This window comes from Folsomia candida, unplaced genomic scaffold (genome assembly GCF_002217175.1).
Source record: "Folsomia candida strain VU population unplaced genomic scaffold, ASM221717v1 Fcan01_Sc002, whole genome shotgun sequence".
Classification (NCBI taxonomy): Eukaryota; Metazoa; Arthropoda; class Collembola; order Entomobryomorpha; family Isotomidae; genus Folsomia; species Folsomia candida.
In genome coordinates, this window is record NW_019091194.1 from 16558933 (window position 1) to 16569894 (window position 10962).

General features: G+C 39.4%; 2 protein-coding genes across 3 annotated transcripts; one reads left to right on the forward strand and one right to left on the reverse strand.

The window, feature by feature from the left end:
- The first annotated feature begins 616 nt into the window (after positions 1-616).
- On the forward strand, positions 617-7461 carry LOC110844142. 2 transcript variants are annotated; one of them, XM_022090276.2, is made up of 5 exons: positions 617-734; positions 1436-3681; positions 3792-3974; positions 4086-4425; positions 6471-7461. In XM_022090276.2, exons 2-5 carry the CDS (start codon positions 1461-1463, stop codon positions 6604-6606), a joined length of 2880 nt encoding a protein of 959 aa, XP_021945968.1. In that variant the 5' UTR covers positions 617-734; positions 1436-1460; the 3' UTR covers positions 6607-7461. The 2 variants fall into 2 exon arrangements, with proteins under 2 accessions (XP_021945968.1, XP_021945967.1); XM_022090275.2 differs by having other exon boundaries at positions 3792-4425.
- Positions 7462-7609: 148 nt separating this feature from the next.
- LOC110844343 lies at positions 7610-10916 on the reverse strand. Its single transcript, XM_022090522.2, has 3 exons — positions 10643-10916; positions 10120-10508; positions 7610-10024 (listed from the first exon to the last, which is right to left on the reverse strand). The coding sequence occupies exons 2-3, from the start codon at positions 10266-10268 to the stop codon at positions 9397-9399; spliced, it is 777 nt and encodes a 258-aa protein (XP_021946214.1). The 5' UTR covers positions 10269-10508; positions 10643-10916; the 3' UTR covers positions 7610-9396.
- Positions 10917-10962: the final 46 nt, after the last annotated feature.

Genomic DNA, 10962 nt, shown 5'->3' on the forward strand with positions numbered 1-10962 from the left:
TTTTCTCAGGTTTTACTACTTTTTTGCAAGTACAGCTTTTTCCGCAATTTTACGGGCATTTACTCAACATTTTGCAATAACCACATTCATCTTCGTTTGAAAGAGTGACACTGGTCAATCCCAGTCACTTGACTACTTATGTATCAGCCACTATTTTGATACTGGTAGCACCGACTACACCGCATAATACGTACATGTATCCACACACCACCAACTCCTGACTTTTTTTTACCTGATTCTTTCATGCAAAGGTGCCAAAGAAGATGCAAGTTTTGGTTTGGTGCTCCGCTGACACAGAATTGAAATCAAGTTTTCTTCATCCGGTCTCCTCATAATAATGTGTTAGTCCAATTTGGCATCACTAGACTGACATTGAACAAGGTTGTGCTCAGATAGCTCAGATAGCTGCCTTTCGACGATGATAACTACTTATGGCGGACTGCACCCTACAAACAAATCATCTTCACCTCTTCTTCGATGCAAGCCACTGTTTTAGTTCCAAATGACTTATGTATGTACTAAATATCTTACAAATTCAATGGTAATGTTGCTACACATTTGTTGTGGTGGGTTCGACCCAAGGAAGATGAAATGGCAACTTCGTTTTCAGTTTGCAATCAAACGCCAATTGCGAATGTGCTACCTGCGAGAAAAACTCTCTCTTTAAGAAGATTCACTTGGAGAGAGTTACGTGTGTGTGGCTGCTGCAGCGTTAAAGGAACTTTTATCTGCAGGTAAATTAACTTAATGGCACATAAAAATTTACTTAAAATATCTACGCAGGTGGTGGAAAGAGGAATTTTATCTCAATTAATATAATACCTGTGTAAATATTTACGATTCGTTCACTTTCGCTTGTTGTTGCATGGAACCGGTGCAACAAATCGCAACAAATCGTGTAGAGTGGATACAACTCTCAAGTGTCTCGGTAGTGAGCGCAATAGGTGATTGTACTCCGTGTGTTAATCAAGTGGGGTAGAACAAAACGGTTCCAGGAAGCTTTGCCTCGACTTGCCTCGTCCACTTGATTAACACACGAAGTACAATCAGCTATTGCGCTCACTACCGAGACACTTGAGAGTTGTATCCACTCTATCTGCCCGTTGTTTGTGTGTTATATTTATGCAAATGGGTAGGAAGACGGGGCGGAGGTACGCACACTATCCCGTTCAGTACCGTAGTTAGTTGATTGCGTATTTCTGTGCGTTTGTTATGCACACAATTTTATAGGCATGAGTCATGTACTCGTCATCTGCCTGTCTGTACGATCTGCGAGATTCATAAAATAATCCATTGAAATGATTTTACGAATCCCGTTAAATCTAGTTTCTTTTGTCTCTAATGGCGTTCTAAGCACTATGCATGTACATGTATAATTAATGAATAATGAGAATGTGTGCTATAATTTGGCCTTCTTTTTGTTCATGTTGTGCAGGTCATAGTTCCACAAAGGAATCACAATGCGGCGGAGTCCAAGTTTAATTGGAGTTTTGTGTGTGTTAAGTACAGTCGCCTATGGGTTAGAGACTCAAGTTAGATTTGAGGAACGTGCACCAAATTCTGACACAATAATCCACCATCCTGCCGCGTCTTTGTCGATTGCAGGGGATCTGAAGGATCTTAAATTAAAGTCGTCCATTGCACAACTAGTCCGAGCGTTGCAAACTCCATCTGCTCAAGCCGATCCCAGAATACAAGCGCCCAAACCTGATCTCGTAACCAAACAAAATTCCAATGTCCATTCTTCGCAAGCTCGGAAGCTCATCTATGGGCTCGAGGTTCCAGAGCCCGTCGTCATCTCCTCCCAGTCGATTCGCATCAACTCGAATAAAACTGGGGGCAAGAGGTCTCGAGGAATAAGCAGTTCTAGCGAAGTGGATGATGCCGACGGAGTAAGAACGATCGAAGGTGTCCGAGTCCCGGACGATGAGCATGATAAGCACCATACTTGGAGAAATGCCCGAGTGATTAAAAACTTCCTAGTTCCCAACAACAGGGCCCCCAATCCCCACAGGAAGCGACAAGTTGTGGTCCACACTGATCCTCAATCTTACATGGCGGCAGCAGCGGCTGCAGCTGCCCAAGGTGCAACTACCATCGTGGACACTGCAGTACAACAACATGGTCGACCAGTGGCTTACACCCAATCCGATCTAGCAAACGCTGCCGCATATTTGGCCCAAAATCAGCCTTACCACCAGCAATATCAGCCTCAACCTCAACAACAACCTGTTCAACCACCCCATCAATACCAACAGTATCAATTGCCCTCAGCTGCACAGCGATCGCCACAAAGTGGTCAGACGACGGCTTTTACCTACGCACAGCAACCGGGTCAACAAATGTATGTGTTGCAAGATGATGGTGGCAATACTTACGTGCAATACAGCAGTCCAGTTCAAACGGGCCAGACCCAGGCACAACCTGTAAGTCAACTATTTCATTCACAAAGCCAATTCAGTTCTCGAAGTGGTGAACCAGCAGCACCAACGATCGCTCAGTCATCTCAGCAAACCGTTGCTTCGCCCTCACAAGTTCAAAAGAACAGTGGGACCAGTAATTCCCCGCAACAACTGCAGCAGCAAATTTCGCAAGCTCAAGCTGCAGTCCAGGCTATCCAGCAACTGAGACAAGCCCCGTCGCAAGTGCAACAACCCAGTGCTCAAGTGTCAGAGGTCAGTGGTGGTCAAGCTGCTCATCAGAAAAGTGTTCAGGACATTTTGACCGCTGCAGCAAGTAGTGGCAGCAATCAGTACATACTCCAAGCTGCAGGACAAAGTCGTAGTAGTGGTGGTAGCAGCAATACCTTTTCAGGAGCAGGAGCAGTTCAAGCAGCATCGCAGAACAGTTTTGTTATCCAACCCCAGACTTACGTAACTGGTCCGGGAGGTCAAACCTTTACCATCCCCGTTCCAGTACCAGCAGACCAAGCCAGTGGACAACCACAGCAACAACCAGGTCGGCAGGACTGGCATCAGCAACACCACCCACACCATAACCAACCACAAAATTATAGACAAAACCCGCATGCAAAAAGTCGCAACAACTTTGCAGACAGAATAATGGAAGCGTTACACGTAAGCAAAAAGGGGTTTGAACGGATGGACACGACCACCGCGGTCGTCCCTGCTCTTGCATCCACTGGAATTTTCCTGGGTCTCAGTGCCTTAGCTGCGGGATGGTATCTTTCACAAAAGAATCGAGAAGTTGGAATTGTGCGACGAACGGGAAAACCAGCGAGCCACAGATTCCGCAGAGACGCCGCCGCTGCTGCCTCATCTGTTAACAATTACCCCCAGGAAGTCGACCAAGCAACATTTTTCCAATCTATAATACAGCAGTCTCTCGAAAAGACACAGCAACAGTATGAGAACCAGGAACCAGCCTACAACAACCTCCAACAACAAGACCCAGTTTACAGTCGAGAACCTGAAGCTGAACGACATCGCCCCAACAAGAATTCTCGCATCAGTCGACCACAAAATAGGGATGATAATGATTCGTATTATGACAACCACAAGTCTCCAAAAACGCCATATGCACAAGAAAAATCCGGAGCTGTCACGATTGGATCCTCCAAAAACTTTGCGAAAGTCTTCATCCCTGCTTTGATTTTGGGCTTGTCGGTTATCAGCATTACGGCACTTATCTTCTTTTGGTATTTGACAGGAAATAATCGAGGCGAGTGATGTTTTACTTATGTTTTGGGGCAATTATTGCTTCTTAGAAATGTTAAAATTCGGGGTCTCATCTCCATTCTCGCTTTCTCATTTTGATACTTTCAATTGCAGAAATCGCATTCCTCGAGCCTTCCTCCCACTCTCGCAAGAAGCGTTCCCTCATGGGTTCCACCGCCTTGTCTGATGGCTGGCTCCAAAAGGCAATCACTGCCATTCACCACAACCCTTACGACCGAATGCCTGCCCCAACCTCCAAAAGTCTCTTGCCACACCCGTTCATGAATAAAGAGACAAGTAAAACATCGGATCTTGAATTTAAAATCTCGAATGCCGGACTCACAGGAGTTCTTGCAGGCGGGGCGCTGATTGCGATTGTTGCTCTAGGTCTGGCTAACTCTCTTTCAGAAACCTCTTCCACTCGGCAGCTAAAGAATGGACGTGCTAACCAAATTCCTTCTTCTTTTGCTCTCAATAACTCGCACCTTAAACATCTCAGGGCACCAAGATCCCTCACCGATGGATACAATGACTTGGATGAGCCAGACACAAACAATCCTGGATTCCTGTCCTCAATCATGACTTCGATTGAAGACGCGCAACAAAGCATCGTCAGCAGTTTGCATGATGTCGGACTCTTTGACTCCAAGTCTGGATGTTCCAAGCGACTTGTGTGCGAAATTCTCCTCTCGGAAGACGACACCACCTTGAGGACGACGGAGAAGAAGGTCACAACATTCTTTGACATGTAAGTACCTTAACTAAATATTATTACACGTTGGTTTGCAACCAAAATCCTGTGACCAGCATCGATTAGAGAAATATTGTATAGCAATGCAGCATTAGAAATATTTTGCATGAGGGAAATTTAGGACGAGATTGTTCCTTTAAAAATCTTTATTGATATTTGATTTCACTTTCTCTGTGGTGATTCGCTTTCGTTTACACACTTTTCGTCTCGTCTCCACCCGAAATGGATCACAAATGATTTATTTACTTACTTTCGATATCTATTCTCGCACAAACCACCGCTCATTCTTTTGCAAGCAGGGAACCTTGCATTTAAGAAATGTGGCGAGCGAGAAATTAATTATGGACATCGTCATTGGCATTGCACATTCTAAGTAAATACGTACGTTACGTTGCAAAGTTTTGTTACGTTAACATTTATGAACGTACAAACCACCGACTCAGCAAAACTTTCTAATCTCGGGAAACGCAGCTTGTATGCGTATACTTTTAATGGAGTAATTAGGAAGCGGAGACGTAAAGCACGTTCAACGTTGAGTACAAATTATACTGCAACCCAATTGCTATCCTCTTCGCCGAAATGAATTTTGGTGGATGCGGTTCCTTTTTTGCAAAAATCATCATCATCATCGTTAAGCCTTGCTTTGGTAAGGATGGCAGTGGTATTGGCATTCAATTAAAATAATTTTATGTGCTCTTCGTTCGTGAGAAGAAAAGCAGTAAATTAGTGGTCATGATTTGTTGCATGGGTTTAAAATTGGTTGGTTTTAGTAACTCGGAATTTTCTCAAATAATTTTAAGATCAGAAATTTAGAACTATCAGGAAAACGAATTTACTCGGCATGACACAACGTGCAGTGCTCCTTTCTGACTCCAAGGCTTCATACAAATTTTCAGTAAAATTAATCCACAGAAATTACACGGGAGTAAAAATTGCATTTTCTCAAAGCTAACTATCATTAAAAAAACGAGTTTTAACCTGTAACCAAAAACAGTGAGTAATAAGAAATGTCTGTTATTTAACCTTAGAATAGATACATAATTGCAATATTACTCATATTTGTCAAATAGTATGCTTGCAACACACGTTACAGTCACCCCTTCGAAAAATGTTATCAAAATTATCCTTTCAAAACTTGTTTGATCTCAGGTTTAGCCGTGATGATACGAGATATGAGTCTCGTCATTGTATTAGTTTTAGTCTCATCTTCTTCCCACCCATCCGATTACATGCAGCATTATTGGTAGCAAAACAATTTAACAAACGTGTATGCAAATGCCGAGAGTGACCGAATTACGTGAAATTTAAGCAAATTTCTTGTTGAGATGTGCAAGTTCAAAAAGTTAGCAGCATTTGGTTTGGTGATCACCAATCGTCATTGATCTCAAAACCTTTCCTTCTTTTTTCCCGAAACCAGTTTCCCTGATTTACCGTTTGTTTCCAAATTTACATAATGCAAATTGCTCCCTAAATCTAACGTAACAATTACAATGGTGCAGAGTCATATCCAACAATTTTTTATGAATGCGTATACAAATGATTTTTCCTTACTGAATTTTTGCACTACCGCACTGTTCTGTTTTTTTGACCGATTGTACATTTGGATACCGAAATGCACCAAATTTGTAATTAGGTTTGATTAGCAAATTAATTGTAATGAACCCAAAAATGTTTAGCTATTATGTTTAGAACTTTAATTCTGTTGGTGGACATTGGCGAAATGTATTACACGGTCCAATTCATCTGTGTAGAATGTAGGACATAAAAAAACTGAGAACATGGCACAACCGGTTTCAAAATTATGTACTGGCTGGCGTTGACTTATGTACATGAATGGTACGCAGTGGTCAACAATTGGCTTGACACGCCATCCAATGCTGACATACAAAAATCGGTTTCGTTGACTAACGGTTTCCTGCTAGAATCGCAGTCAACTTTTCATATTGGTTAAGAAAGTAAAATCATGTCAATGGAATACCAATTTACCCAATAATTTTTGCAAGTGAAATATTTTGCTAATGATGTTTATGTTTTTTTTATAGGCTGCCAAATTCAGTGTCCAAGTCGTGGAGAGAAAGCTTTGACGAAATCGTATCAGCAGTGGAGAAGAGGGATTGTTCCGCTTTCTCCTGTGGGGTTGGTTCAGTGGAATATTCTTCAGCCTCAAATTCAAGATAAAAAACGGGTGATTTTTTTATTTTCAAATCGGAAAAAATATTTTTTACAAAAAAATATTTAGTGAACTTTCCTTGAATACTCTTGAAATTGTGTGTTTGAAAAAACTACCAATTGTTAGCTTGCCGAGTTACTTGCTTCCTTTCTTCCACATTTCGTTTTGTGCTCTACAGTAAAAAAAGTAGCTCGATTGTAGCAAGAAGAGCATAAATCTGAACTGTGGTTGAAATCAAGTGAAAAATGTATGCTTAATATTTAAAAGCGTTTTACTATACATAAGTTTATACATATTACGATATTTGTTAGCATTTCGACTGAGTTTACTCTCGTTTGGAGATTTTAATTATGCATAGGAAACAGAACAGGTTAGCACAAAATTGTATTGCCAACAACAAATTTACTTTCATAAGTATTTTTATGTAATTTGCTCAGGTATGTTATCACTTATACGTGTAGTTTTAATTTTTAGCCATTGTGAGGTTGTCTCTAGATTTACTTGGTGCTTGGTATTTATTCTTAGTTTGTAGTATATATTGTGTCACATTGACGAGTGACGAGTGAAAGTGCAATAATACTCTGATGAAAGTTGGGACAAACGGTAAATTTAAGGGACAATTTTCCAGAGAAAAATGTCAATCTAATACTTGCATGAAATTAACGTATGCGTTTTGTGAAGGTTGGATTTTTATACATTTTAAAAACGAATAATAGTTACGCCTTGTGTTCGGTAAAGCCATTATGATTATTATTTTTTTGAGTTATTGGAACAGACAAATGACACGAGAACGAATGATGATGACGAGTAAATAAATAAATAAATGAAATGTTATATAATAAAAATCGTAACGTAAATCCGAATTTCTTTGTGCACTATCTGATTCGCCTAATTAATTGGGTCATGTTGACTGAATCGCTCATCGTCTTCGACCACAACCTCCTGACCCAGAACTCGCGTGATGTGATCACAACTGCATACAATAAATAATATGATTCATGAAAATCATCATCTGAGGAAGAAGTTGCACAGCTTTGCATCGCGATTTATTGCATCTTTAAAAACCTACGTCCCTTTTGCTTTGACTTACATAGATTGTCTCACAAACGGGTATTATTGAGGACGTGATACTTATAATCGTGGCAATCGCAAGACTCGAAGAAGAACCAAGTTCAGTAATATTAAAACAATAGCGAACATCCCTTCAAAGGTCTCATTTGATGTTTGGTTTGGTCTTGGTGACAGCAAAAATATTACTGCTCAACATATGCTAAACGCAAAAAAATCATAGTAGATTTGTACTAACGACATCAACTTCATGACAATTATTTATTGACGTATGCATAATATATGATATTGTGACATTTCAGCAGGTTCAATTGCCCAGTTTATCCGCAGAATGTCCAATATTTCTAAACGAATTATGGTTGCATAGAACAAGATAAGTTGGTATATTATTGGTGAACATTATTAAATTACCAGATTGGAGGTTATATTACGATTATTATTCTATTGTACTGACTCTGATTGCAAATAGAAATATGAATATTCTATTTTGCAATAATTTGTTAGTGATCCAGTTCTTTTTTGACGAGTAAATATATCTAGTTACAATTTAGTAGTGGAGCATGGAGATAAATTTTCAGTCGTCCGAGTCGTACTAAATATGTATACAGGATTATTACTTGACAAACAACATTGACATTATTGACATGAACATTTGTATGAATTATGTTATTACTGTCGAACGACTGTCACTAATGACTGGCACTGTGGATTACACAATTTGTGGTGATAAGAACCTGAAAATTGAAATTCGCAGAGGTTTTGATTCAGTCATTAGTACTTATCATATCATATTATGATTTCTTTTGCTTATCAATTTAAAAATAATTCTGAGAAACCAATCTTGTCGAATGATCATTAGCGATGAGTGGTTACAATATTTTGTGGAGCAAAGCTTTGAGGCGTGTGCATACCTCTGAACTTGGTGTAGTTAACAAATTAAGAAAAAGGGAAATTACAGTTAGTCGCGTATTTGCGTATGTTTGAGGTATTGACTATGGACAAAATGTGCACGATAAAATGAGAGACCTGGGAGATGAGATAATAATAACATGACACGACAGAGACAATATAATAATAATAATAATGATAAATAATAATAACACATCTCAACATACCAGCTAAAAAACTATACGAGCAAAAATATCACAAAATCACAAGTCATAAGAAAACCCAATTCCTTAACCTTCTATGTTTTCCTTTAATCCCCGTAATAACTGGATAATATCCCAACAAAATCGTGACTTCTTAATGCAGCTTATGTACACATGCAAATTTATGTGTAAAGAATGTCAAATTTTAAAATACGAATAACCAAAGAACTCGTAAAAGTCTCGTCTGTCTCATTAATACAAAGAATACAATAAGTGAATGATTATCTTGAACTTAAAGTTTCGATTAAAATTAAAGCCAACAACCACACATGTACACAGAGAGAGTACAAGTCTCCTCCAAAATATTATTATCAAGTAATAAAAAACACTAATTGTAGTATTATGAAAAAGTTATCATTCATTCGACATGTTTGTGTGTATGTATAAATAATACTCAAGTCACTTCAGTGTACTATACGCATGTTTCTTTTGTCAAATTTGCAGTGCGATTACCTAAATTTGAAATGGGACGCAGCAGCGGAGCGGGGTATCGATTCTATACATGTAGGCATAGACTACTAAAAGTACAAGTCGAATGATCATTACATATATAAATAATTTCTAATTAAACACCTACTATCAGGCAACATCTAGTTTCTCAATGAGCATTGACATAGAATCAATTTCATGCTTGATGCTAGCCTCTCCCTTCAAGACATTAAAAAAGCTAGTTCTCGGAGATACAGACAAGGGAGACTCCAAACTGTTGCTGCCATTACTGGACGCTGTCCCATTGCTGTTGTCATCATAACAGACCAGCTTAAATCGAACTTGCTTGCTCCCCGACTTGTTTGGAGACTGTCTGAGATCTTCCAGGGATTTTGAACGAGACATTAAAATTGGAACAGGAAACTTGTCAGTCTTGCTGTTGTACATAAGTCCATCACGAAAGGGAAGATCGTGATACTCGTCGACAAACAAAAGAGGCATCGTTGGATCCCTTCCACTACTACTCTCCGAGTACGAATCAGAACTCCTGACCCTTGCCGCAGTTCCTCCATGTGCCAACCCTAACCTTCCCATGGGATTTAAAAGACTATTGAGTGGTTTCCTCTTGTTGATATCATAGGGCGATGGACGGTGTTTTTGCCTCCGGAAATGCATCTTATTTGACCCGGCAGCGCAGTATAACATTGCTTTTCCAACACCATGCTGATTCAAGGTATTCTCCTTTGTGGGTATGAAACATGTCGACGGATAATCACATCTGTTAAACAAATCATACAGTCAGTTATTTTTAGTACATTTTAAATGGTACATACATACATTCTAAATATAACATAGTTATATAATTTCCCATACCTTCGCGAACTTGCTCCACAACTGACTGACCTAGCCCCTCGTAACCTCATATCCGGTGAGGAGTACTGGTTCCTCGCGTTCAAGTCCGAATTATTGAGCATGCCGTCTAAAGACTCGAGACCATCATCTTCTAAACTAACTTGTTCCATAATATTTTTTTGCAAAGATACGATAATAATTACACGTCCAGGCCAGCGTTATTGACTGCTATTTGTTGTATGTACTTATCCTAGACTACGACGAAGAATCTTTCTTTTTATACGAAAACTATTCCATTATTGATTCCTAATTTTAAACTAATTTTGAATGTCTTCGCTGTCTTTGGTTTATCCTTTTGTCCCTGCTACGACCAATCCATGATCTGCTTTGCATGTAACGCGACAAATTTTCTGCAAAAATCCAGAAACACAGTTAATATTGTCGTAATAGCTGCTGCTCCCATCCGTTTAAACAAGATGCTGCTCGTCACATATTGTGCTTGTTTTTTTTTATAAAAGCCTGTATAACCAAAATGTTTACAAACCTTGGGACGTCACTTGTTTATATGAAGTACGCCAACCAAATGTAGTGGTCCTTGAGGAGGGTGGTCGTTATTCTAAATACGAATAATAATCTGTCTGGACCATCATTAGCTACCTAATTGTACGGGATGTTTTAAAGCAGTTCTTGTTTACAGTGATTATTATTTATGAGTGGATGGATGTATTATTTCTGAAGTAGCAGTAGTGCAGCAGTATGTTTACAATTAGACTTTTATTTACCATCATCATCGGATGGATCTCAAAAAGTGGACTCGTCATTTTCTTCCAGCTCCATTTGTTTGGAACGGACAACGTAAATAAA

What these genes read in the sequence shown, in the direction of transcription:
- LOC110844142 (XM_022090275.2), top strand. Translation starts at nt 1,461, where the DNA reads ATGCGGCGGAGTCCAAGTTTAATTGGAGTTTTGTGTGTGTTAAGTACA. An exon ending in TTTGACAGGAAATAATCGAG is followed by an intron (nt 3,682 to 3,791) that starts GCGAGTGATGTT and finishes TTTCAATTGCAG; the next exon opens with AAATCGCATTCCTCGAGCCT. An exon ending in GTCACAACATTCTTTGACAT is followed by an intron (nt 4,426 to 6,470) that starts GTAAGTACCTTA and finishes TTTTTTTTATAG; the next exon opens with GCTGCCAAATTCAGTGTCCA.
- LOC110844343 (XM_022090522.2), bottom strand. Translation starts at nt 10,268, where the DNA reads ATGGAACAAGTTAGTTTAGAAGATGATGGTCTCGAGTCTTTAGACGGC. An exon ending in TGTGGAGCAAGTTCGCGAAG is followed by an intron (nt 10,025 to 10,119) that starts GTATGGGAAATT and finishes TTTGTTTAACAG; the next exon opens with ATGTGATTATCCGTCGACAT.